The sequence below is a fragment of the Thalassophryne amazonica genome, chromosome 8 (genome assembly GCF_902500255.1).
Source record: "Thalassophryne amazonica chromosome 8, fThaAma1.1, whole genome shotgun sequence".
NCBI lineage: Eukaryota > Metazoa > Chordata > Actinopteri > Batrachoidiformes > Batrachoididae > Thalassophryne > Thalassophryne amazonica.
The window spans coordinates 45704258-45731845 of NC_047110.1; the positions used below are offsets into that span (position 1 = coordinate 45704258).

A 27588-nucleotide genomic window follows, 5' to 3' on the forward strand; every position below is an offset into this window, starting at 1 on the left:
ATAGAAGATGCAGCTTACTGAATTTTCATGTGATTTCTTAGTTTTTTTTTTTTTTATAAATTTGCAAAAATCTAAATAAATAAATAAATAAATCTCATTGTCATTTTGAGGGGAATTTCATCCATTTTGGAAAAAGGCTGTAACATAAAATGTAGAAAAGTTGAAGCACTGTGAATACTTTCTGGATGCACTGTAATACTGAGATCATAATAATCTCCTAGAATGAAGCCAGGGCAGGAATCAACATTTTAAAGACTATTAAAACAAAACTGCAAACTGTGTTGTTTTTGTTCCAAATACCATTTACGATACACTTACTTATGAAGTGATTGATTCACGTGCCCAAATAGCCAGATTCTTCAGATTATTCAGTAAGATGTCAACAACCTATCAGGAAAAAAGTGCACAGCATTATTTATCTCACTCAGCATATGTACAACTCCTGGCCATTTGATAAATTCTGACAGCTGACCCCTATGTATGTAGGCGCTACCTATTAATTTCTATGATAAACAAAACATATGTGCTGATTTTATTCAACACAATGAAACAAAAACAAGAAACTGGATAACTATTTAGATAAGCAATTAACCTTTAACAAAACATTAAGAAAAAAAAACTTTCTTCTAATTTAGAGAAGGGCACTTAAAAAGTGCATACATTCATGAGGTAAGAGATGGTGTGTGGTCAGAATATAAGACACAGCAGGATCCCTCCAGTGGTACTGTGAAGTAGCGGCAGTCCTGCAGCAGCCTGCAACACCTCAGTGGCATTTCCATGGCAGACTGTGACACATGAATGTGGCAGCCTGTCACCAAGATGGTACTCCTGGAGCAGCCAGTGACACCTCAGTGACACTCTTGTAGCAGCCTATGTGACTTCAGTGCGGTATTCTGTGGCAGCCTGTGATGCCTTAGATGTCACAGATGGTCATGTGTGGTCTGAAAACCTCATACCATTGCCAGTGAGGTGTCACAAGCTGCCACAATGATGTTGCACAGTCTGCCATGGTGGTACCACTGAGGTTTCTTTCTTTTTTAAAGTTCTTAAACAGTCTGGGCAGCATGGTAACAAGCGATCAGTGTGGCTGCTTACAAAACAGCAGGTTCCCAGTTCAAGACCACGTGCGCCAGTTCTCAAAGTAATGTGGAGTTAGGGCATCAGGAGTAAAACTTGTACAAAATCAAAATGTAGATCCATATCGACGCTGCTGTGGAGACCCAGAGTGAAAAAGGGAGAAGCAGAAAGAACTTACTTTAGTTGTTCAACAACTTACGTTACTAAACGTATGTTTGCTCAATCAACCTGTGTTTAACGCAGTTATGCTGAAATAAGTTTAACAAAGAATAAACAAAGGCCTTTGCCACTGAGATGCCACTACCTGGGGATCCTGACCTAAATTATGAATCCTGGTTCTTTACCAACACAAACACATATGTCTGTGGCATAAAAAGATCTCAAAAGACAAAACTCAAAGGGCTAACAAAATGAATAGAATAAACTGTTAGGCAGACCCACTGACCCATGTGTCCCCCGGGCCGCAGTTTGCCCAGGTCTGGTCTAGTGGTTAAGCGTTGAGCTTCAGACCATAGGATTCTCGGTTCAAAACCTAGCCAGACCGGAAAATCACTAACGACCCTTGGGCAAGGTCCTTAATCCCCAGTTGCTCCCAGTGTGTTGTAAGCGCCTTGAGTGGCAGCACTCTATCTGTGTGTGAGTGTATTTGTGTGAATGGGTGAATGCGAGCCATCATTGTAAAGCACTTTGAGCTTCTGATGAAGATGGAAAAGCGCCATGTCCATTTATCATTTTATTTACCCTACCTTAAAACACCATCTCACTCAGAAAACTTGAGTAAGAACAGTGTATTATGCCACTGGTGTGTATAAACAATTTATTAAATGATCATATGTCAGAACTGAAATATTGTGTTACTAGAGTGGGGTAACTTTACCTGGGGCGACTTCACTATGAATCTTGACCACCAAAAACACTTTACTGCCAACATTTCGTTCCACCACTTACTTTTGTTTTGGCACATCTCCACAGATAGAAATACTGATCATACAACTTCAACCGTACGCTTCCCGTTGGAGATACATATTAGTACATGCTGCTGACTGTTAATCACTAAATGGGTCAAATTTGAGCTGCTGATCATCAAAACTCACACAGACGATGCCTTATGCTCGCATTTCACCACTACCTATGTACCTGATCAACATTAGCGATGGACTAGTATACCATAGCAAATATGGTCCCGCACACAGACTTTAGAGCGTGTTTTTTTTTTTCTCTCTCTCAAAAAGATTCCACGAGTGGATGAAGTTGTTTAGCAGCCTTTAGCCACACAAGCTAGCATCATAACACAGCAGGAATTAAAACAAAAGTCACATACCGAGAAGCGCGTTTAATATTCCTAACCCCGGTGCAAGTTTAACATATTTCTCAAACTCCAAGTATAGTTACATACACTTTTAGCTATATTTTTTCCACGTGCAAAAAATAAAATAAAATAAAAAACTTAAAAACGAAACAGTGGTCAGATAGTGGGCTTCATCTTCTGCATTACTGAATGGCGGTTACAAAACAGCATCCTACTGCTGTATCGCCACCTGCTGGATTGGGGTTCGCTCTTATTGTTTTACAGTGGTTGTGATTGATGCATGAGGCATTTCTGCGCCTTCTGCACCGGAATATGGATCAGAACATAGATTGCACATACTCTACAGGACTGTAGATACTGGACAAAGCCTACGCGACGTCAGCCATAGGTTTATTTATCTATTTATTTTAGTTTTTTTTACTGAGACCCAGTGTTCTGACAAACCATCCTACTTTGTGGAAAATATGCTGAATTTACGTATAGACGCATGTGTCAAGTGGCTTACAGTAGTTATAAATTCGGTCACTTAACCAGTAGAGGTGGGCGGATCAATCCTATTATCGATAATATCGATACCAACGCTGGTATTGATACTGAACGATCCTTGTGTAAAACGATCGATGCTCAAGCTTTTTTCTCTCCCGCACGCACTGACTGCTGCGCACGCAGATTCACCAAAGCCTACTCTCTGTCTGTAAGAGCAGCTCTGCGCTGTGTCACACAACACGGAGCAGCGCACCCTTGTATTGTGGTTTGTCAGCCACCTCAGGAGATTTTGTTTTAAGTTGTGTTGAGTGATTTTTTTTTTTAAACAAAAATGTTGATTGTGATAATAAAGTATTTTGTTGTCACGTACAATGTTTGACGAAATTCTATCCTAGGTCTTTTGGATCCTTTGGATCTATGAAGCTTAAATATGAAAAAGTATCGGTATCGATATCGGCGATACTGGGCCTGTATTTACTTGGTATCGGATCAAGACCAAAATTCCCGGTATCGCCCACTTCTATTAACCAGTATCTCCTGTTTCAAATTATTTAAAACCAGCAAAACTGGAATGCAGGAAAAATCAAAACAGAACTTTACTGGCGACACCAAATGCACGGGTTCCATAAAGCTAACACAAGTACATTAGGACATGTCCTGTTTTCACATCCTGTCCTGGCTGTCCTGTTTTTTTTTTTTGTTTTTTTTTTAGAAAGTGATGAAAATGTCCTGGTTTTCATTGTATTTCATCTTTGAGTAACTTTGAGTATCAAGGGGAGATGATGGTCTAGTGGTTAAGCGTTGGGCTTCAGACCAGAGAATCCTCAGTTCAAAATCCAGCCAGACCAAAAAAATCACAAAGGGCCTTTGGGCAAGGTCCTTAATCCCCTAGTTGCTCGGTATGTGTAGTGAATGCCTTGCAAGGTGAGTGTGTCTGTGTGAATGGGTGAATGTGAGGCATCATTGTAAAGAGCTTTGAGCTTCTGATGCAAATGAAAAAACGCAAATGGAAAAACGCAATGTAAATGCAGTCCATTTATCATTTGAGTATCTCATTTTGTGTCTTGTTTTTCAGTAATCAAAATATGGTCACCCTGTATGATAATACAGAGAATATCAATCAAAAAAGCTACAAACAATTGGAAAAATTCAGTTATTCAAAATTAAGTACTAATGTTAATTTAATAAAGTCGAAAACAATTAATAATGACCGCTAAAAAATGAATTTTTTGTGTTGTGCATATGTGCACTAATCCTTGGTGGGACATTTCGACAGGTAGTATGAAATGTTTGGATACTGGAACAGCTGATATGAAACTTGTGTCTGGGTGTCTCAACAATTGCAGCAGATGACTCACGATGAACTCATTAATGCATAAAGGGGTGGAACATGGGTGACTCAGTGTGTGACGAAAGACAACTGAACAAGCCCTCCTTAGCTTGGTTTTAAGTGTTTATTAATTAAATCATAGTTTTGGGAACTGTGCAGATCTCCTCACGATTTGCTTTGGTGTGGACAGCTTGCAAACAATTGGTGATCATTATGACTTGAGACTTGACTTGGGACTTGCTGAATGATGACTTGAGAGTGACTTGATGGTGACTTCGTCCCACCTCTGCTATATCTATCTATCTATCTATCTATCTATCTATCTATCTATCTATCTATCTATCTATCTATCTATCTACTCTCAACAAAAATATAAACGCAACACTTTTGGTTTTGCTCCCACTTTGTATGAGATGAACTCAGAGATCTAAAACTTTTTCCACATACACAATATCACCATTTCTCTCAAATATTGTTCACAAACCAGTCTAAATCTGTGATAGTGAGCACTTCTCCTTTGCTGAGATAATCCATCCCACCTCACAGGTGTGCCATATCAAGATGCTGATTAGACACCATGATTAGTGCACAGGTGTGCCTTAGACTGTCCACAATAAAAGGCCACTCTGAAAGGTGCAGTTTTGTTTTATTGGGGGGGGGGATACAAGTCAGTATCTGGCGTGACCACCATTTGCCTCATGCAGTGCAACACATCTTCTTCGCATAGAGTTGATCAGGTTGTCAATTGTGGCCTGTGGAATGTTGGTCCACTCCTCTTCAATGGCTGTGCGAAGTTGCTGGATATTGGCAGGAACTGGTACACGCTGTCGTATACGCCGGTCCAGAGCATCCCAAACATGCTCAATGGGTGACATGTCCGGGGAGTATGCCGGCCATGCAAGAACTGGGACATTCAGCTTCCAAGAATTGTGTACAGATCCTTGCAACATGGGGCCGTGCATTATCCTGCTGCAACATGAGGTGATGTTCTTGGATGTATGGCACAACAATGGGCCTCAGGATCTCGTCACAGTATCTCTGTGCATTCAAAATGCCATCAATAAAATACACCTGTGTTCTTCGTCCATAACAGACGCCCGCCCATACCATAACCCCACCGCCACCATGGGCCACTCGATCCACAACATTGACATCATAAAACTGCTCACCCACACGATGCCACACACGCTGTCTGCCATCTGCCCTGAACAGTGTGAACCGGGATTCATCCGTGAAGAGAACACCTCTCCAACGTGCCAAACACCAGCGAATGTGAGCATTTGCCCACTCAAGTCGGTTATGACGACGAACTGGAGTCAGGTCGAGACCCCGATGAGGACGACGAGCATGCAGATGAGCTTCTCTGAGACGGTTTCTGACAGTTTGTGCAGAAATTCTTTGGTTATGCAAACCGATTGTTTCAGCAGCTGTCCGAGTGGCTGGTCTCAGATGATCTTGGAGGTGAACATGCTGGATGTGGAGGTCCTGGGCTGGTGTGGTTACACGTGGTCTGCGGTTGTGAGGCTGGTTGGATGTACTGCCAAATTCTCTGAAACGCCTTTGGAGACGGCTTATGGTAGAGAAATGAACATTCAATACACAAGCAACAGCTCTGGTTGACATTCCTGCTGTCAGCATGCCAATTACACGCTCCCTCAAATCTTGCAACATCTGTGGCATTGTGCTGTGTGATAAAACTGCACCTTTCAGAGTGGCCTTTTATTGTGGGCAGTCTAAGGCACACCTGTGCACTAATCATGGTGTCTAATCAACATCTTGATATGGCACACCTGTGAGGTGGGATGGATTATCTCAGCAAAGGAGAAGTGCTCACTATCACAGATTTAGACTGGTTTGTGAACAATATTTGAGGGAAATGGTGATATTGTGTATGTGGAAAAAGTTTTAGATCTTTGAGTTCATCTCATACAAAATGGGAGCAAAACCAAAAGTGTTGCATTTATATTTTTGTTGAGTGTATCTATATATACGAGGTTCATTAGATAAGAAACCGACACTTTTATTTTTTTTTAACTATATGGATTTGAATGACGTGCGATTACACCAATCATGCTTGAACCCTCGTGCGCATGCGTGAGTTTTTTCACGCGTGTCAGTGACGTCATTTCCCTGTGGGCAGGCCTTGAGTGAGATGTGGTCCCGCCCTCTCGGCTGAATTCCTTTGTTTCACACGCTGCTCGAGACGGCGCGCGTTGCTTTATCAAAATTTTTTCTGGACCTGCGAGGAATATCTGAGTGGACACTATTCGAGAAATTAAGATGGTTTTCGGTGAAAAGTTTAACGGCTGATGAGAGATTATGGGGTGTTTCTATCGGTGTAAGGACTTCCCACGGAGCGGGACGTCGCGCAGCGCTTCCAGGCGCCGTCGTCGGCCTGTTTCGACCTGAAAATATCCTAATTTAAGGCTTAATTCACCCAGGGCGTCGTGAGAGAACAGAGAAGATTCAGAAGAGGCCGGCATGAGGACTTTATGCGGACATTCCACTGTTTAAGGACATTTTTTAATGAAAGACGTGTGCGCAAATTCGCCGAGTCGTTTCCGTGACGACTTGACGAATCTGTGTGCGCCGCGACAGGAAAAACACCTCTGTGTTGAAAACCATTTGTAAAATTCAGGCGGCTTTTGATGGCTTTCAACAAGTGAGTAACTGAGAAATTGTTTAACAGCTTGGGCATGTTCCAACTTGCCCGTTAAGGTTTCCAACGGAGGTGTTTTTCCTGTCGCGACCCCCCGCGGTCGGGTCCGGCCCGACATGCGACTCTGCCCGCACGTTCTTTCATTACAAAATATCCGTTAAGAATGGAATGTCCGAATAAACTCCTCATGCCGACTTCTTCTGAAAGTTCTCTGTTCTCTGATGACTTACTGGGTCAACAGAGCCTGAAATGTGGAAGTTTTCAACTTGAAACGGCGAGACGCTGCCGCCTCGAAGCGCAGATCGCCGTCAGGCACCGTGGGCCGTCCGTACGGCGACACTACCAGACCAAAATCTCTCATCAGCCGTTAAAATTTTTACCGAAAACCAGCTGAATTTATCGACTGGTGTCCACTCAGTTGTGCCTTACAGTTTTGAAAAAATTTTGATCAAACAAAGCAGCAGTCTCTGAGCCATTCCTAAACAATGAAAAAATCGATGAGAGGGTGGGCCACTCCTCACTCAAAGACTGCCCACAGGCGAATGACGTAACCGACAGGCGTGAAAAAACTCTTGCATGCCCATGAGGGTTCAAGCATGTCTGATGTAATCACACGTGATTCAAATCCATATGGTTTTTGAAAAAAATAATAAGGTCGGATACTTTTCTAATAGACCTCGTATATATATACGAGGTCTGTCAATAAAGCAACGGTCCTTTTATTTTTTTCAAAAACTATATGGATTTCATTCATATGTTTTTACGTCAGACATGCTTGAACCCTCGTGCGCATGCGTGAGTTTTTCCACGCCTGTCGGTGACGTTATTCGCCTGTGTGCACTCCTTGTGGGAGGAGTCGTCCAGCCCCTCGTCGGAATTCCTTTGTCTGAGAAGTTGCTGAGAGACTGGCGCGTTGTTTGATCAAAATTTTTTCTAAACCTGTGAGACACATCGAAGTGGACACGGTTCGAAAAATTAAGCTGGTTTTCAGTGAAAATTTTAACGGCTGATGAGAGATTTTGAGGTGATTCTGTCGCTTTAAGGACTTCCCACGGTGCGAGACGTCGCTCAGCGCTCTCAGCCGCCGTCGTCAGCCTGTTCAAGCTGAAAACCTCCACATTTCAGGCTCTATTGATCCAGGACGTCGTGAGAGAACAGAGAAGTTTCAGAAGAAGTCGGTTTCAGCATTTTATCCGGATATTCCACTGTTAAAGGAGATTTTTTTAATGAAAGACGTGCGGAAGGGTCCGCGCGTCGGAACGCAGCCGACGCGGTGCGGCGGCACAGGAAAAACACCTCCGTGTTGATAACCATTTGTAAAATCCAGGCGGCTTTTGATGGCTTTCAGTGGAGTGAGTATATGAGAAATTGTTTAACAGCAGGACATGTTCCAACTTGTCCTTAAGGCTTTCAACAGAGGTGTTTTTCCTGTGGCGGAGCGTCGCGTAGCCGACGCGCGGACCCGTCCGCACGTCTTTCATTAAAAAAATCTCCTTTAACAGTGGAATATATATATATATATATATATATATATATATATATATATATATATATATATATATATATATATATATACTGGACAGAGCCTGCTTGATGTCACCCATTGATTTTCTAGAGAGCCAGAACAACCGAAATGACCCCCTTTTTTGGGCATCTCTGTGTTGACAGCCTCACTCACATGGATTTACGATGAACTCATTAATGCATAAAGGGGTGGAGTGTGGGTGGCTCCATGTGTGATGGAAAAAGCCTGAATGCGCCCCTCCTCCCAAGTCAGAAGCGCAAGCTAACAGCTTACCAAATTTGGCATTTTGCATCATCACTCTTAGCTTCATATTGATGTAGAGCGGAGAAGGATATTCTTTCACAAAAACAGATCAAATTTAGGTTTGCATCTCAGATATACCTTCTGGCAATTTGTAGCTAAACTTTCAGGTGTTCTTTTTAAGAAAATCCTCCTCTATACCACTTCATCATGAAGATGGATAACTGGTGATACAAAATGCAAAACTTAGCACTGTGCACAATTTCTCCAATTACAGCCACATAAGCCTATAACTTCTTCTGGGTTGTCTGGGTGTCTTGGTGGCTTTCCTCACTCTTCTCCTTGCACAGCCACTTAGCCCGACAACTGGCCCTGAATTGGGCCAGATACTGGCCTCTCTCTCCTAGCCTGTGATTGGTTGCAGGCAGAGACGCTGACGTCAGCCCATGCATCAGCCTCACGTTGATGTGCAGCCTGACAACCCGCCCGGCTATGAATTGGGTCATACTGGCCTCCATTTTGGAGTGAGATTTCCCACTTCTAAACAACCAATAGGAGAGCAGCGCTCGCACCCCATCAAAGTGAGGCTGACATGAGCGTCTCTGCCACCAACCAATCACTGCCTAGGAGAGAAAGGCCAGTATCTGGCCCAATTCAGAGTCGGTCGTTGGGCTAGTTGATGTGGCGCGAGCGCTGCTCTCCTATTGATTGTTTAGGAGTAAGAAATCTCACTCCAAAATGGAGGCCAGTATCGGCCCTATTCATAGCCGGCCGGTTGTCGGGTTATCTAGGGTGTACCCCACCTCACGCCCTACGACTGCTGGGATAGGCTCCAGTTCCCCGTGACCCTTAATTGGAGTAAGCGGTTGAAGATGAGTGAGTGTTACTAATTGCAGTATCCTGGTGGCCACAAGAAAGTACAAAATTGCACCTTTTAAGGGGAGAAAAAAAGAGTATTAAATGACATCCAGATGTATGAACACTTCAACAGCACTATTTACATGAAGTTATTACAATAATAATAATAATATTATGGTAGTCATATTTTGTATCCCCCCCCCTCCCCGCTTCGTATGGCGATTGCTTCAAAGTGATTGGCTGAAACTCTGTCACGTGAAGGTTCTTCGAAAGGAGTTTCCACGACAGCTGAGCAGCAGGCTGCCTTTTCTCTCCACCTGTAACGTGGGTCGATTTCACGCGAAATTGCTTAAAAATGGGAGACAAGAAGAGTCCCACAAGGTAAAACTGTCGCCACTGTTTTTAAGTTCAGACTTGACCCGTTCGCTCGCAAAGCCCAGAAAGCTTAATCAGTGGGTCTTTAGCGAAGCGCTCATGGCGGTCGGCTGCTTTAATGTGGGCAACCTGGAAGCTCCCTTTTCCTCGCTGTCTTCTCAACAGAAAACATGCCGTTTGAGTCGATTCTTTTCTGTTTTGGTGATGACAGTGAGCGTCTGAAGACACTGTTCTCATTGAAAATGTACCGCCGTGCCTGTGTTTTTATTTTTGTGTGAAGGCCAAAGCGGCAATCCAAACCCTGCTCTGACGACGGCTACTGGGACTGCAGCGTGTGCACGTTCAGGAACAGCGCTGAGGCGTTCAAGTGCATGATGTGTGACGTCAGGAAGGGCACGTCAACCCGGTAAAAAACAAACAGCCTTTTTATCTCCAACTCATTTTTATTTATCTATTCATCCATTTATTTATATATTTGGAACGTGTTGGATGCACCTTTGAAATGCGCCCACTTAACGTATTTGAGCACACACATATATTCTCTGTTCATTTGACTTAGGTGCTGTAACAAAGTTTGAAAACCCTGCCGTTGGATCATCAAATGAAAATGTTGGTGACATTCTTTTGTCGACATGCAATCAGCAGTATCGACCTCTGGGAAAATTGAGATTGTCAACATCATATTCATATAATCATAGGGCTGGGTGATATGGCAGAAAATATTGTTGCAATTTTTTTTCCAATATCTACTGGTCTGTCCCTCATACAAAGTACTACAACAGCAATTGCCAACCCGATTGTTCTTGGATGGAGTTTTTCAACTGATTTTGATTAATTTGGGGGTGCTGAATGTGAATCTGGTGTTATGGCCCAGTCGCACAGCACACGACGATTCCTGAACGAAAGGAAAAAGTAAAAAAGTCGCAATAAGTTGAGAAAAGGTGGATGAAAGAGCTTTATTACCGAACAGCCTGTGAAGCAAGAGCGCAAAAGGGACGAAAGAGGAAATTAACAAAACCGAAAGCTCACGATCTTGACGCTTTAAATGAAACGCGCCTGGAGCCACAGCTGGAGCAGTGTGTGTCTGCATCTCTGAGTTCCAGAACTCGGTGCTGGGATGGCGCTCATAGCACCTGAGTCCTGGAGAAACTGCAAACAGAAGCTGTGGAGATCTGTGTGCATGTCGGTGGACCACCTCTTCTGGTTCCTCATCTACAACAAAAGAGGGATCATCTCCATCATCAGAATCCTCACTGTCTGATGACATGCTGCGCACTCCGTCTTGCTCCAATTTAAAAAAAAAAAAAAAAAAAACCGTGGTCACTATCACTGTATTATGTTCCTAAGCCATATATATTGATTTATAACAGAAAACTGTCAAAAGAAGGAATAAATATAAGTGTAAAGATGATTGAGTATATCAGAGCGGTAAATTAATCAGTGCCTGTGAACACGCGCATTGACTCATGTGCAGTTATTTCCAACAGCTGATCACTGATCCACAATGTGAATTCTGTCTTCCAGAACAGCTCTTTGTCATCATTTTGATTCATCTGCCTGTTGCCACATGTACAGAAGGACTGGATTGTCATTCCTACACTCATATTGTTATATTTAATACAAAATAATAAGCGCAGGCAGCAGCTGCTGCTGCTACTGCTGCATTCAAGTACCGTCGGAAATTACACAACTTTTTTGTTGTTTCAAATTCAACAGTTGCTTGTGGCAAAATAATTAATTATATCCACACGAAAGATTAATTCTGGCCTATATAAGGTGCCTGAGCCCATTGAAGCTGACCCCCCACACATAAAAAATCCAAGCAAGCAGGCTGAGTTTGTCCTGTAATTTCCAATGGTACATGAAGCAGCAGCAGCCTCAGCGCCCAGAAACCGGCTTCTGCACTGTGTGAAAACATTCAGTTGCTCCAACGAAGTCAGATTAAACAATAACGTTACAAAAACTAAACAAACGATTAAAAAAATGTCAAGAATGACAGCAAAACAAAACACAGACGAATTGAGGTTTTCGTTGCCCTTCGTTCAAATTTTTCAAGTTTAAAAATCCTGACGAAGCGCCAGCTGCAGGAACGAAGCGCCAGCTGCAGGAACGAAGCGCCAGCTGCAGGAACGAAGCGCCAGCTGCAGGAACGAAGCGCCAGCTGCAGGAACGAAGCGCCAGCTGCAGGAACGAAGCGCCAGCTGCAGGAACGAAGCTGCGCAAAGGTTAAACAATGCCAACGAAAGTCCAGGGTTCTTGTTTTGTCAGGGCTTCGTCACCCTTCGTTAAGTGCCGTGTGACTGGGCCTTTAGTTTTTCCGATTTGCGTCACGTTTTTGACATGAAAACACTTTTCTCATATCAAGCATGGAAGCAAAAGCTGTAGTCTCACACACCTCTTCTGCGCTGTAAACAATGTTATGGCTTTAGTTCACATTTCGTGAACCTGGTTTACAAATTATGCTTTTGAAGTTGCTTTTGTGCATGATTAGTGGCGTCAAACTCATGAGTAAATGGGCAGCTTTTGCATATTCCATCAATATGGAACATGCAGATTGCAAAACAAATGTGATGTGATACAGGATATCTGAGCTCAGATTTGTATTCAGATCCCCCAAATTACTCCAAATCAGTTCTCAAAGTCCATGGAAAAAAAAATGTTGAACAGTTATTGTCACTTCTTAGGGCATATTCCTGAGATTACTATTACTTTACATGGATGCTGATGCTGTAATGCAGGGGTGGCCAAGTTTGGTCCTCAAGAGCCACATTCTTGACACTCTTAGTTTTTTCCCTGCTCCAACACACCTGAATCCAATGAAAGACTCGTTAGCAGACTTTTAATGAGTCTTTCATTGGATTCAGGTGTGTTGGAGCAGGGAGACAACTAAGAGTGTCAGGAATGTGGCTCTTGAGGACCGAACTTGGCCACCCCTGCTGTAATGGCTCGCTAAAGGTGGGCCGATAACGTCATAATCACCCACTACTTTGGTCCACTCTGGAACAGTGTTTTCATATACTGTGGTATTGTTGTACAATGTGGCAGTACCCTGTTCAACAGGAGCTCCTGCCATGCCTCCTGACAGATCTCCCACCCCAGGATTATTTTATATATATGTGTGTGTGTGTTATAGGTTAAATACAAGTTTCTGCCCTGGGATTTCTGAAGGCAACATGACATCAGTGTTGCGTGCATTGGTCGGTTGAGCAAAATAATCAAAGATGGGAGAATTTGCTTAAAGACAACTGTATTTCTGTATAAATCTAATATTTGGCGTTTTTACTCTTATATCCTCTTGACTACCTTCCTGGTAGTCAGGAGGATATTATGTAAAGGTTAGTGAGAAATAAACCCTTCTAAAGCTAAAAACCTTATTTTCGTAACCAGATAATGCCTCTGAGGTGAACTGCAAAACATCCTACAGAGATGTTAGCAAGCTAACTAGCAACACAGGAACATCATAATGACAAACCTTGTGCTACAACGACCCTGTATAGCCACCACAAGGTAAGTACTGTAAAGTACAACTCTCCCTACTGCATATAGTCACATCTGAGACATGGTGGAGCGGGGCATTATTATTATTTGCCTTATTTTAAAGAGACGTACTCTTTAAAATAAGGCAAATAAGACTTAGACTTACACAACCAGACTGTTGTGCTGGTTGTGGTGTAACTGCTGCAGCTAGTTACATCACAACAAATGATAAATACATACCTTGCAACACAACCACAGCAGCCAGTCTGCTCTGTGTAAGCCTGATCCTGTTGGATCTCAGAAGCTAAGTGTGGGGCCTGGATACTACTAGGATGGGAGACCTCCTTGGAACACCAGGGGCTGTGTGTGCTTCTCCAGATAAAATTGGAGTTGTCAGGAAGGGTGGCCGGCATAACACTTGTGCCAAATACCTATGCAGATCTGGCTGTATCTGCTGTGGCGACCCAAAACAAACAGGAGCACCCAGTAGGACAACAACAACATTGCAACACAACCACATTCTGATATTTTGACTTAACCTGAAGCGGCACACAGCAGTCATGGAGAATATTGTCATGCTGTCTGATGCTGCTTCTTGCTTCACAGGGCTTCACATGCTTTGAAATTTCCAAGTTGCGTGAGTTCCACAAGACGGTCATTAAATGTCCGATAACCATCGTCACATTTTTGTTTTTTGATTCTTTCATTAGTCCAGCCACAGTCAATAGCTGGTAACCATGGACATGGCTAGGGATGGGTATTGATAAGATTTTATTGATATCGATTCTGCTTATTGATCTGATTCCTTATCGATACCTCTTGTGAATTTTCTGCGTACTAAAAGTAGGCTTTACAGGTTTTCTATATCAACAACATTTAAATTGGTCACTGTATCCTTGATCTCTGGACATAAATAGGAATAAATAAAATCTGTAGTTTTTGTCAAAAGCATTTCCTTTCAGACATTTTGGCATGAATATCTCTCCATACCTCTGAGCTGAGCTCAGCCGGCTGCTGCACATCAGCGCAGGACGACTTGTTTTGGGAGGGAAAAAAAAACATTTTGATTGATTGCAGTTTGTTTGTATTACGTTTGGAAAGAGGTGTCGTTTGATTTAGACGGCATTTCGCTTTGAATTTATTAATTCCTACTGGACTCTATCATTCTAACTTGACTCGGCAGAGAGCCGCGCAGCATTTGGTGCTGTGTGAACAGAACAGAGGACAATTCTTGTTTCTTTCTTGCAACAAGAAAGGATTCCCAGTTAGTGACTTTAATCCGCACAAAGTAACTCACGATTGACATATTCAGGGATGAAAGTGGTAAAAAACCAAAAAAAGCTGAAACCCAAAATTACCCCCCCAACACCACCCACAAGAAAATGTTTGAATTCTCGAAGCTCTGAAATGCAATCTGGGACTATTCCAGACAATAAACTGCAGTGAGTGCAGCATCCATTTTGGTGAGAAAAACCCAACTTTCCTTATTCAAATTCATTCCAGTAGTATTCTGCTCTTACTAGGATGCAGCAGTTTTCTAGCTTGGCAGATAGTTCTGGAGGAAATCACTGAAGAAATTAACAAATTGAAAATATGGTTTGACCGAAACAAGTTGTCATTAAACTTAAATAAAACAGGAATGAAGTGGAGGTGTGAGAGTCACTAGGTGTTCACAAGAAAGTTATTTATTTCTATATTTATTTATTTATTTTCATTGTTAGTAGTTTTATATTTTCTGTTTTGTTTCATCAGGTTCTTTTTGTCTCTTTTTCTAAAATTGTATTGTAGCATTATTAGTTATTATGAGTTATTATTACTGTTGTTGTTGTTGCTATTATTAATATATGAATAAAAAAAAATACAGTTTGACTCTTTTACGACAATGAACGCTGAGCCATTGTTATACAGAAAACAAATGCACACACAACCTGCTGAGATGTGAACAGCTTAACGCTAACTTTAACATTGAAAACGCCATAGACATGCTAATGTGTTAGCATTGGTCCTGTTTTTAAGTTATAAAATACATCTATCAACTGTTTCAGAAGACCATAACAGGTCATTTAACATAAAAAAGGTAAATATTACTCAGACATATGCTCTTTTGGGTTTTAGTGGGGAAAATTAAGATAACGCGAAATAAAACAATGAATCAACGAAGCACCAGATCGAAGCACTGCTTTGATCTGCGAAGCACTGCTTCGATTGGTTCACGGTTCAAAGCAAAGCTGCACTGCAGAAAAGTTGATTACAGACCCACTGCAGGGTCTCTAATCAATGTAGAGAAATTATCACTTTCCTGACAAACACCCCCAAAAACAATGGCCACTCAGAAGGACCGATAAGGGAATTGTTAAGCAAAAAGATTATTGATGTCGGTGGATCGAATCATTTCTTAATGATACCTGAAAGGAACCGGTTCTTGATACCTATCCCTAGACATAGCTAAGGGCTTCAAAGTCCTGTGTCCACACCACATCAGCCCTGTAGATATCACTAAATCTGACACTGCTTCCTCCCCAAGCCGTCATGGTCACACACTTGCAAAATTGGATATACCTACGCGGCTTTCTCGCAGACACACATAACATGGAGTTCAGGCCCTGTAAACATTGTGACTGGAAATTCAGCTGACTAGGAGGGGGAGAGATGATGTTGATGAAGCAGTGCATTCTGGGTTGTTTTTTACATCTCCTTCCTATATGTGGTACGGAGAATTAAAGAAAAAAATATCTGCCAAAATACCAATGCTGATGTCATAACTGATGCATCCATAGTCTCTACATTTGCAGCATTTATAAAAGACTATCAGAACTTCATTATTTTATCACCTTCAGTTAAAATGGGTTATATGCATCCATCCGTCAGTTTCTCGCACCCCTTGACACCATGATAACTCAACGCTTCAAGGTAGCGCTTCTGTATTTGATACACATGCTCTGTGGGCTAAAATCTTAGTGTTCAAAAAACCCTCCACAGTACATCCCTAGACACAAAAAAACCCAACATTTTCTGAGATTTTCAGACCCTCTGCTGATAAAGGTCCAATTTCACCAAAAAAGAACCCCCCCTCTTTCAGATCCTGGTTACCTGAGATTTTAATTGGTATTGAATTAAGTAAAAGCTCTAAAAAAAAACCTGCCCCCTTTAAATGTCTTTAAATAATGTGCAGGTTGTGCATTTTTTAACCTACTTGCACTGGTGCTAGTAACAAAAAAAATTACTTGCACCAAAAAAAAAGTTACTTGCACAACCAAAAGTCAGTCTTATATCAACCTTAAAACTCCTCCTCTGATGTGTCAGACCCTTCCTCTCTGGAGACTTTGAGGGGAGAGCGGCAGCAGCAGCAGACAGGTTTCTTTTTTTTTTTCACGTTCGCGCGTGAACCGTGAAGATTATTTTATTTATTAACTACTCAGATATAATAAAACAAATGGTGGCTGGTTTATAACGCCATGATGACAGAGTTTGAGGGGAGAGAGAGTGAGGAACTGCAGTGGCAAGTTTTTTTTTTTTTCCCCTTTTGTTTACATGTGCGCTAGTGAATGGGACAGGAGGTCCTCAAACTGGAGCTCCTGCAGCTCCAGTTATTTGCTGCAGCGCTTGCAGCAAATAATGAAACTCCCCAAATTGGGAACATCTCATGAGCATGTTGTGAAGCCAGGGACGGCGCCGCTGGCAACGTTTGTCAGCTTTCCACAACAAATAGAGCACAGCGAATGTCTCTAGTTTGATGTAATCCCTGGCAGGGACACAAAAGTGTTACACTTGTTCAAGTAATTTCACTCACTTTTTAGGTTGATGACTCACAGCATTGACTAAAATAATGCACTACCTACCATCATTATTCAGACTAAAAAAAAAAAACATTCACAAAAAATCTAATTGCCCGCAGTGAGTATTAAAGTGTACATAATTCACTACTACATAAAAATGTAATGCTTCATATATCATGTAGTTATAAGAATAAAAATATAGGATTTTAAGAATATAAATGTATGTACTGTAAATCAAGGAAAGAGCAGAATGTGGTGCTCACTGTAAAATATACATATGTGTGTGTTTGCGCTGTTGTAGTATGAAAGTGGAAATTTTCTTAGAAGATCCCGACTCACGCGTGCACTCACATATAGTCTAATGACCATGTGCCACTGTGGGCAGTTAAAACTGTGCTGTGCTGAATGTACACAGTTTGAAAAATGGGTGTTCTTCAACACATGCAAAACACATGAGAGCTGCAAAATCCCCTTAGCTACTGTTACAAACTCTGGAAGGGTGAAGAGTGACACTTAAACATGCAGCTTATGAGTAGGTTTCTGGCTAGAGGCAGATGCTTACTTCTCAAACAGAAGGTCCCTGGTTCAAGGCCATGGATATGTGGAGTTGTCAGGAAGAGCATCTGGGCCTGGTTTCATAAAGCAATCAAATATTTTAGTCTACTAAACTTACTTAGTAGATTAAGGTTAGTCTCCCAACATTAGGCATCTCATCTCTGTTTCACATAGATGGCTAAACTTGTAGATTATTCGCCTGACGTTAGTTGACGATTTTCATGAGCATAAGTGGCCTTGCAAGTGCCGTTGCGAGGAAACATCTCCAATGCGTGAGGTTTTTTTTTTTTTTTTTTTTTTTTTTACTTCTGGGTTGGTTGTCTGCTACAACCATGGCCGAATCCGCTGCACCAGGGGAGAAGTGCTCCGGGAAAAAGACCCCTTTGTCAACTTGGAGATGTGGATAGTATCACCTGAAACCTGCTGAAAGGTCTCACAGGTGTAAAACCTCAGCACAATCAAAACCTGAAGAAGTGCTGATAGGGCATTGTTCCTCCTCATTTGGTTGTTAATGGCTGGAGCTATCGTGTCCACGATGAAGAGGACTGTAGGCAGACAGAAGCGGTATCGCTGTTGAACCTCTGCGTCTGTAAACCTCTCCGGTAGATTATTCCGGTCCGGGAACACCCGCTCCCGCCACAAGGCTCTCCTTCCTTCCTGCTCCATCAAGTGGTGGTAGATGATAGCCGCCATTTTTGATGTAAGACACTAAGGTTTTGTTGACTAAAATAAGATTAGTCTCCTCCATAGCAGACTAAAAACTTTAGTCGCGTAATGTGAAACTTTAGCTGACTAAGCGCTTTGTGCAATGACTGTCAGACGACTAGTCGATTTAGTGAGCTTAGTAGACTAAACAAGATTAGACCACTTTATGAAACCGGATCCTGACTGCTGTAAAACTTCTGCCAAATCAACACAGAGTCACATTGCATTTGCTGTAGCACCCCCTCTGAAAAAAATACAGCAGTCAAAAGAAATTACTGGGAAAGTGAAAATTGTCAGACATCAAGACCGCTGATGGCAATTAAGTAAATAGTGACAAGGAGGAATGAGGCAGTGCCTGCCCTTAAATCAATGATACTTAGATGCTAAGATGAAACTGGTACTGTTGTAAGAGGAGGATCTACATGAGGCCCTTATTCAAGTGTTTTGTTTTTAATAGTTGAATAACAATTCAGCAGTAAAGTGGTAGGGGTTTACATCAAAACTGCTTCATAGATTCTCACCAAATTTGCACTATAGATAGATATTGGGGCATGGAAGACTCCACTGAATTTTGGAGGTGATCTGGATTCTGGATCAAGATTTCATTTTGTATAGGCTTTGAAGGATTACATCAAAACTACTTCCAAGATTCTTATGCTGCGTTTACACATAACGACGACAAATCATGAATGCCACGAAGTACACGTTCTTGGCCATTGATCACGAATGTGATTATTCGGGGCAGAGGCGTCAGGTGTCCTCAGGAACTGCTGCAACCTGTTACCACGCATTACGATTAATGGCACATGTTGCCGGAGAATTATCAGGAACCATTACGCACGGTCAAGAATAGTGTTCCTCGTTGTTATGCGCTATTGCGCGTAACAGCGCATCGTTAAGTTCTGTCACGTTGTGAACGAGGTGAATTGTCTCCACACACACACCCCCATATTCATCCAACCGAATTCAGATCACTCCAGTTTTTCAGAAGAACTTTGTGACTGCATGCATAGTTGGGCTCTGTGCCATGGACTGGCACAGAGAGGGGGAGGAGGACAGAGCCAGATGTGTGGCTTCATGCGGCTCTCGTCTTTCCCAAACATCAGGCATATGCAGCAGGTGGAACACCTGCAGGTGTGCGCTGAAGAGCACTGAAATTTGACTTTTAGCTGACTTGGTGTCAGCAGTCAAACTGAATGTGGTGCAGCAGGGTTTAATTGTGCGCACGCTTCTTCCTCCGCCGGACTGGAGGAGGTGCAGAGATGTCGGGCAGCACGTGAGTCTCCTCTTGCTCCTCTGGTTGCTCAGACTCGTTCTCCCTCTCATCGGTTACAACAGCAAGTGGAACACCTGCAGGAGCGTCCTGAGGACCTTCAGCAGGAACTGTGGACCAACATTTGGAGCCGAGTTTAATTGTGCGCACGTGACAGAAAACTGATTCGTCGTGGCGCGCAGTGAAATGTGACGCCGCGTTACAAGTCGTGTCAAAACTTAACAGTTTCCGTGTCACTTCGTAATAACGCGTGACACTTTGGGCTCCAAGAACCATCACAGGAACCACTACGAACATTGTCATGTTCTATTAAGGATCAATACTCATCAAGACGGATCAATACGCTCAGTTGCGACCTCCACGACGTGAGACGAAATGAGGGTGGTGTGTGACATTCGTGGAAGATTTTTTGACAGGCAAAAACATGCTCCACGAATATCAAGAATATCACGCACTAACACGCACTATTAAGAAACCTATTCAGATGCGTTAAGTCACGTTATGAATGTCAGGAATGTGTCACGAATGACAGAAAAATGACATTCGTAACACGTCTTGCTTATGTGTAAACGCACCTTTACCAGATTTGCACCACAAATACATATTACGCCATGGAAGACACCACTGAAATTTGGAGGTGATTTGGATTCTGGGTCAGGATTTCATTTTATATAGGCTTTGAAGGATTATGTCAAAACTCCTTCACAGATTGTCACCAGATTTGCACCACAGATAGATATTAGGCCATTGGAGGTGATCCGGTGTCCGAACTGTCCGCCCCTAAAAATCGGTCCACCTTTTGCATCTGCGCATGCGTCATTTTGGAGCGCTGCCGCTCATCTAAGATGGAGTCTCTACACCCAGAGCGATCAAATTAGTGCAGCAGATAAGAGAATATTTAGAGCGGAATCCTGCAAATGGTGATAAAACCATCAGATTCGGCAGAAATAGTCCTCAAACAATCCTCTTTTGAAAAAACTGATTGGCCACTTGAATTTTCAGTCGGCGTTCAGGTAGCGGTCAATTGAAGAATTACACAGGAGTCAAAATTAAAAGATGCTCCAATCATATTGAAACCTATGCCACATTATTTGCCTGATAATAAAGATTCCAAATGGTTTGGATGGTCTGTAACTGAATTCTATGGAGTTATGGGATAAAAACGGCAAGAATGGTGACAAAGGTCAATGTCGGTTTGTACAGGGGTCAAAAGTTAAAGTTGCTCCAATTTTGGTAAAAAGTGATGCAAATTACTAGTTGAGTTAACACGGTTTTAAAAAGGAAGAGTTTGGACCATGTATCATCCTTACTTACCACGTTAAGGGGTAACATATGTCACATGTCATAGAATCCAATAGACGTAGACCTTGTTTGACCTTTACTTTGGAGACCAAGCATTCAGCACTGTCAATACTATTCCATTTATTAATCCTATTAGCTCAACCAATAATTTGCATCACTTTTTAACAAAATTGAAGCAACTTTAACTTTTGACCCTTGTACAAAATGAAACTGACCTTTGTCACCATTCTTGCTGTTTTTATCCCGTAACTCCATTGAATTCAGTCACAGATAGTCCAAACTATACCTTTTTGGAATCTTTATGATCAGGCAAATAATGTGGAATATTTTTCAATATGATTGGAGCATCTTTTAATTTTGACTTCTGTGTAATTCTTCAGTTGACCCCTACCTGATCACCAATTGAAAAGTCAAGTGGCCAATCGTTTTTTTTTTTTCAAAAGAGCAGTGTCTAAGGAGTATTTCTGCTGAATTTGATGAATTTTATCACCATTTGCATGATTGTTTCAGTTATCTGCTGCACTAAATGGATTAATGGGATTATTAACCATCAGATGATAAAGGTAAAACCTCTTCAATTATTCTAAAGTCAGTTTTAAGCAGAAACTCTGTGAAACTCCATGACACTTTGAAATGGCTGACGCACAGTGAACGCATTTAGCTGTGGTGCTCTGATCCCTTCCGCCGCTTTTTATGATGAAATAATACTGAATTTATGTGGAAATGATTGTTGTATAAAAGCTTCAGATATCTGTCGCTGAGATAGATGATGACTGGAGTGCAGTTTGAAGGTTTTAATCCATGAACTGCGGCTGATGATGCATGCGCAGATGCAAAAAGCGGACCAATTTTTAGGGGGGTCCGTTCTGTCGGCGACACCGGATCCAGATTGGCGGACGTCAGAAATCTGATTGTACTTGTTTATGTGAAGATTGTCCAAAGTGTTTAGAAATTGTGCATGCTGGGTTTTTCTTTTCTTCTTGTGTACAGTGGCTTGTAAGAGTATTCAGCCTCTTGACATTTCGCGCATTTTAGGTTATTTGTTATTTAGAATACAAAGAGTAAATTGAGCTTCTCAATATTAAAAAAAAAAAAAAAAAAAAAATCTAAAATTTTCTTCCTTGAAACTCAAAGCAAATTTCTGTAATTTGTTATCAGTTAATAAAAAATATAAAAGCCAAGATGATGAGTTGCATAAGTAATGGGCCCCTTTGGTATAATACCTGTAAATAATCATCTTTTTTGCCAGTTTTCTTCAGAGAAGTCAGGGGATGGATACATGAACATCTCCAAGTCACTGAATATGTCTTGGAATTTATTTACATAAATTATAAAAAAAAATACAGACAGTATGGCACTCTATGGTAAATCTGTATGGAGCAGACAGTTCTCAAAAACCAAGTGACTGTGCAAGAAGAAGAGTGAGGAAATCCACCAAGACACTCAGACAACCCAGGCTTGATTGCTGTGATTGAAGAAATTGTGCATAATGCAAGTTTTGCATTTTGGATCCCCAGTTATACAGCTTCTTGATGAAGTGATATAGAGGAGGATTTTCTTAAAAAAAAAAAAATACCTGGAAGTTCAGCTACAATTTTCCAGAAGGTACATCTGAGATGCAAGCCTAGATTTGAAGTTTTGTGAAAGAAAATTTAGAAAACTCTTTGCTGTCATCACGTGGACATAAATAAAAACGTATATCACTGTGGCAATATATGCTGTAGGCTGCAGCGAGTGTGCGTGCGCTCCCTCGCTGCAGCCCATTGACAGGCTACCCCCAGGCTGAAACGGCCCATGAGATCAGAACACACAGCTGGTGATCTGACTTTCACTATTTACAGGCCACTGACAGTAGCTCAGTGGTAAAGTTTTGGGCTGGCAATCGGTAAAGTGTAGGTACGAATCCTGTGGGTGATTTTTAAATTCCACATCAGGGGCGTGATGTGGTTCCACAGGTACCAGCTGGTTTTTATGTTTTATTTATTCTACATAAGCAGCACGATGTGGTGCACCTCGCAGTGTGTTCCTGCTTGAAAGACAGTCACGTGCACGAACCCTCGCACTGGGATCGTGCACGCCTGGCCATTGGCACAATGTTTTGTGGTGTGCTAATTCGAACTGTTTCAAGCTGTTTTGCCGTATTCGTCCAAACTTCGCACTATGTGTGAAGGAGCCTGTAGGGACACACTCATCCACATTTTTCTCTTTAAAATACTGAAATTCGGTATATCGGCTAGTACTGATCCAATACAACGCCTTTTACGATGCGTTTGAAATCTATATACTTCAGTGAGTAGAACAAATTAGGATTGGTCAGTTTGCATATTGTTGCAAAACAAAATCTGTTCAGAACAAGGCATCCAGATGTTTGCACTGCTTCTCCACTGTCAGATAATTTGCCAGCTTTGCGTTATCACATAATGCCATTGATGTCACATGTCTGATACATAGAGATGTTTTTAAAATAATAATAAAGCTGTGGTCTCTCATCTAGTGCCTGAGATATATTTTAGATGATGGCCTGTGATTTTGACCTTGACATGACCCATGTTGGAAGAGTTTGGTCCACTGAATTTGTCCATCAAGTTTGATCAAATTGTTCTTTGTGTGTTAAATATATTGTTGTAGGCAATCACACAAACAGTCAGACATGGCCATAGCAATAGCCTCTTTCCATTTCTAAACTAGACCATTTACTGCCATTTTTTTCAGAAAGTGGCATTTTTGAGTAGAAGTTGGTATCTACTCTTCTTGTATGGAATAAACTTTCCTGAATCTTGGAAAAAAAATGGATACCAAGCTCAAAGTTAAATTTCTCATTGGAAAAAATGTACTTAGAAATGTATTCCTAAATAGGCAAGTTTCAGTCAATGCCCTTTGCTAATGATGTGCACAACAGCAACATTATTGCACATTCAGCATGTGCAATAATGATATCTCAGTTTTGAATATTGTTTAATAATGTTTCCACATATCACGTTTATCATCTTTAAGAAAAGCAAAAGCTTCAGGACATGATTGATTTTTGAATGACAGTACATAAAATGTTCTCTCAGCATGTCGAATATTTGTCTTTAATTCTTATTTTGGTATAATTTGTGATTTGGTCTAATGTTCATTTATGTGTTGGTCATGATTTAAAAAACATAGCCTGGGCCCTCAAGTACAAAGGCTTGCATGGATTTCCTACTGAAATACAGCGTACACCAAAATCCAGAAACTGGCATAAACACAAAAATATTCAGATGTATCAAACTGCATATGCATGGATCACGTTCAAGTTTGTACTTTCCACTGAACATGGAATTGAGCGCACATGCACCATGCTTCCTTTTCATGCCCCTATTTAAATATGCAAATCCATGTCAGTAGGCCCTGGGAGCTGGGATTCCCCCTCTGAGAACTCACTCAACGTGAACACAGAAGAGAAATTATACAGAGTGTGAGCTCCAGATGATGTGGCGATATGCAGGGATAGTTTATTTGGTACCCTAATGGAATAAACATAAAACAGTTAAAGAGTTAGTGGGGGCGTGTGTGTGTGTGTGAGATCACAATGCTGTGGGCTCAGGGTAGCGCACACACATTGAAGTAAAAATGTTATGCGTGCCGCAGTCGGTAGTGTGTGACATCACAACATTACACACATTTATTGACAAATACTGCACACGGGGCCTGTTAAGAAGGTCTAGTTTTGCCATCAAGGAAAAAAATTGTAATATTAATAAAATGCATATTTGAATGCACACATGCCCAAATGTGCCCGCACTGGATTTGTTCAGAACAATTATGCGAATAAACTATTTACTCCATTGCGCACATGCCAGATGGGGGTACGAAATGCGGGGTGACACGCTTTACTTAAAATTTGTCGTTTATCTACTGTGTATGTTTCTCGTCCATTTAAAGCTAAAAATAAAAATGTTAGCTTGGCATCCTACACTCAACAAAAATATAAACGCAACACTTTTGGTTTTGCTCCCATTTTGTATGAGATGAACTCAAAGATCTAAAACTTTTTCCACATACACAATATCACCATTTCCCTCATATTGTTCACAAACCAGTCGAAATCTGTGATAGTGAGCACTTCTCCTTTGCTGAGATAATCCATCCCACCTCACAGGTGTGCCATATCAAGATGCTGATTAGACACCATGATTAGTGCACAGGTGTGCCTTAGACTGCCCACAATAAAAGGCCACTCTGAAAGGTGCAGTTTTGTTTTATTGGGGGGGGGGGGGGGGGGGGATACCAGTCAGTATCTGGTGTGACCACCATTTGCCTCATGCAGTGCAACACATCTCCTTCGCATCATCCGTGAAGAGAACACCTCTCCATGCCAAACGCCAGCGAATGTGAGCATTTGCCCACTCAAGTCGGTTACGACGACGAACTGGAGTCAGGTCGAGACCCCGATGAGGACGACGAGCATGCAGATGAGCTTCCCTGAGAGTTTGACAGTTTGTGCAGAAATTCTTTGGTTATGCAAACCGATTGTTTCAGCAGCTGTCCGAGTGGCTGGTCTCAGATGATCTTGGAGGTGAACATGCTGGATGTGGAGGTCCTGGGCTGGTGTGGTTACACGTGGTCTGCGGTTGTGAGGCTGGTTGGATGTACTGCCAAATTCTCTGAAACGACTTTGGAGACGGCTTATGGTAGAGACATGAACATTCAATGCACGAGCAACAGCTCTGGTTGACATTCCTGCTGTCAGCATGCCAATTGCACGCTCCCTCAAATCTTGCGACATCTGTGGCATTGTGCTGTGTGACAAAACTGCACCTTTCAGAGTGGCCTTTTATTGTGGGCAGTCTAAGGCACACCTATGCACTAATCATGGTGTCTAATCAGCATCTTGGTATGGCACACCTGTGAGGTGGGATGGATTATCTCAGCAAAGGAGAAGTGCTCACTATCACAGATTTAGACTGGTTTGTGAACAATATTTGAGAGAAATGGTGATATTGTGTATGTGGAAAACGTTTTAGATCTTTGAGTTCATCTCATACAAAATGGGAGCAAAACCAAAAGTGTTGCGTTTATATTTTTGTTGAGTATATTTTTCCTTGGACTGGACCATTTGAACAAGTTAAACAAAATACTGATAAACTTTTACTCAGAAATGCTGGTTAACCTTTTATAAAACCACTTTTTTCGTGAATTCTGTGAGACTGTCACCCTGCTCAGAGTGCCGCTGTCACTGGACCGACATCTCTGCTATTATTGAACTGTGGGATAGCTCGCGCCCACAGATTGAGCTTGCCGGACTACTTTTGCAAAACTGCTCAGTGTGCCGTTCTCATTGGAATGTGTCTCTTCCCAGATAGATCTCTTTCAGTGCAGCTTCTTGTTCTGACTTTAACACAAAGTTAACACCCAAGTCTTTCATCGCCAACTGTAAATGGTAATCAAAACATTCCAGTCGTATCTTTCTGAACTCTTCTGCATCAAACTCCATCATGTCAATGTTTACAGTGTGCTTGAGCAATAAGAGGTGAAGTTCAATTCAATTTATTTTCATTTATATAGCGCCAAATCACAACAGAGTTGTCCCAAAGTGCCTCACACAGGTAAAAGTTGCTCATAAACTTTAAGTTTCTTAAATATTTATTACGGCCACTCTTAAAACTTCAGTTATTTTTATAATTTTATTACTGGTAAATTTTTGAATTAATGTAGATGAGATATACTCATCAATTATCTGGGAACTACTTTTTGCGCAGGAATTCATCAAGCACGTCATCCGCGGGCACGTACTAACACAGAATACTCCGAAACTGGAGAGTTGTTTGGCCATAACGAGAGCGTCCACTTTTAGCTTGTCATAAGCTAAGCTAGTGGTGCTCATGAGAGTGTGACTAACTGTAAGTGGAGTCCTACTTTAGCTTTCTAATGGGCCAAATTGCATTTGTTGACAGTCAGTATCGCAGCCCAATTTAGTTTTTGATTTATTCACAGAAATGGCCAGTATGCCATATTGGACAGTTCCATAGCAGGTGATATTTATTTGTTAATTACCCATCTGGATTCAGATCATTTTCAAAATGTAGTGTTTTTTCCTCTGAAATGGCACAAATTAATTTTGCTACATTAATTAAAGGACAAAATTAATAATGCTCTTAATCTCAGTGAAACAAAATCTCTGAGATTGTCTTCTCAGAGATTTTGTTTGTTAATCAGATTAGAGAAAAAGAAATGTTTGCTGTAGATTGGATGGTTTACAGCAGTGTAGTCTTCTTTTAGTTTTGCCATCATTTCACTCATGAATCGTACTGAGACTAAATTAAAATTTCTGAAGCTTTTACAACAGTTTTCACAAATCTGATCATGATCATATTTATGGCGATGTATGGGCAAGTTATAAATTTTCCATTGACTTGTTTTTGCTTCTTGTTTCTCTTCCAGAAAACCACGGCCTGTTTCTCAGCTGGTTGCACAGCAAGTAAATCAACAGTTTGCACCACCCACACAACCTAAAAAGGAAAAGAAAGAAAAATCAGAAAAAGATAAAAATGACAAAGAACCAACACTTAAAAAGAAAAGCCATAAAAAGACAAGGTATGAAATGTTAAAAAAAATTTTTTAACAGCCATGCTCCTGGTCTTGGCACTCTGATTGTACGTTTTGTATCCTTTTTG

General features: G+C 41.5%; 2 protein-coding genes across 4 annotated transcripts in view; one reads left to right on the plus strand and one right to left on the minus strand.

Annotated features, from left to right (window-relative positions):
• The window catches only part of LOC117515515 (periphilin-1-like), a 59896-nt gene extending 57338 nt beyond the window's left edge, over window positions 1–2558 (minus strand). Inside the window, exons 1-2 of one of the 2 annotated variants that reach the window (XM_034176096.1) lie at window positions 2399–2558; window positions 319–387 (exon numbers count right to left, since the gene is read on the minus strand). In XM_034176096.1, coding sequence (XP_034031987.1) covers window position 319 — 1 coding nt within the window. In that variant the 5' untranslated portion in view covers window positions 320–387; window positions 2399–2558. The remainder of the gene's footprint in view (window positions 1–318; window positions 388–2398) is intronic. The other variant, XM_034176095.1, reaches the window with a different exon arrangement.
• Window positions 2559–9730: 7172 nt separating this feature from the next.
• The window catches only part of LOC117515516 (YY1-associated factor 2-like), a 33058-nt gene continuing 15200 nt past the window's right edge, over window positions 9731–27588 (plus strand). For both annotated transcript variants that reach the window (XR_004562177.1, XM_034176097.1), the window contains exons 1-3: window positions 9731–9865; window positions 10140–10265; window positions 27356–27508. Coding sequence is in view for 1 of the 2 variants with exons in the window: in XM_034176097.1 (XP_034031988.1) it covers window positions 9840–9865; window positions 10140–10265; window positions 27356–27508 (305 nt within the window). In the remaining variant the exon portion in view is untranslated. The remainder of the gene's footprint in view (window positions 9866–10139; window positions 10266–27355; window positions 27509–27588) is intronic.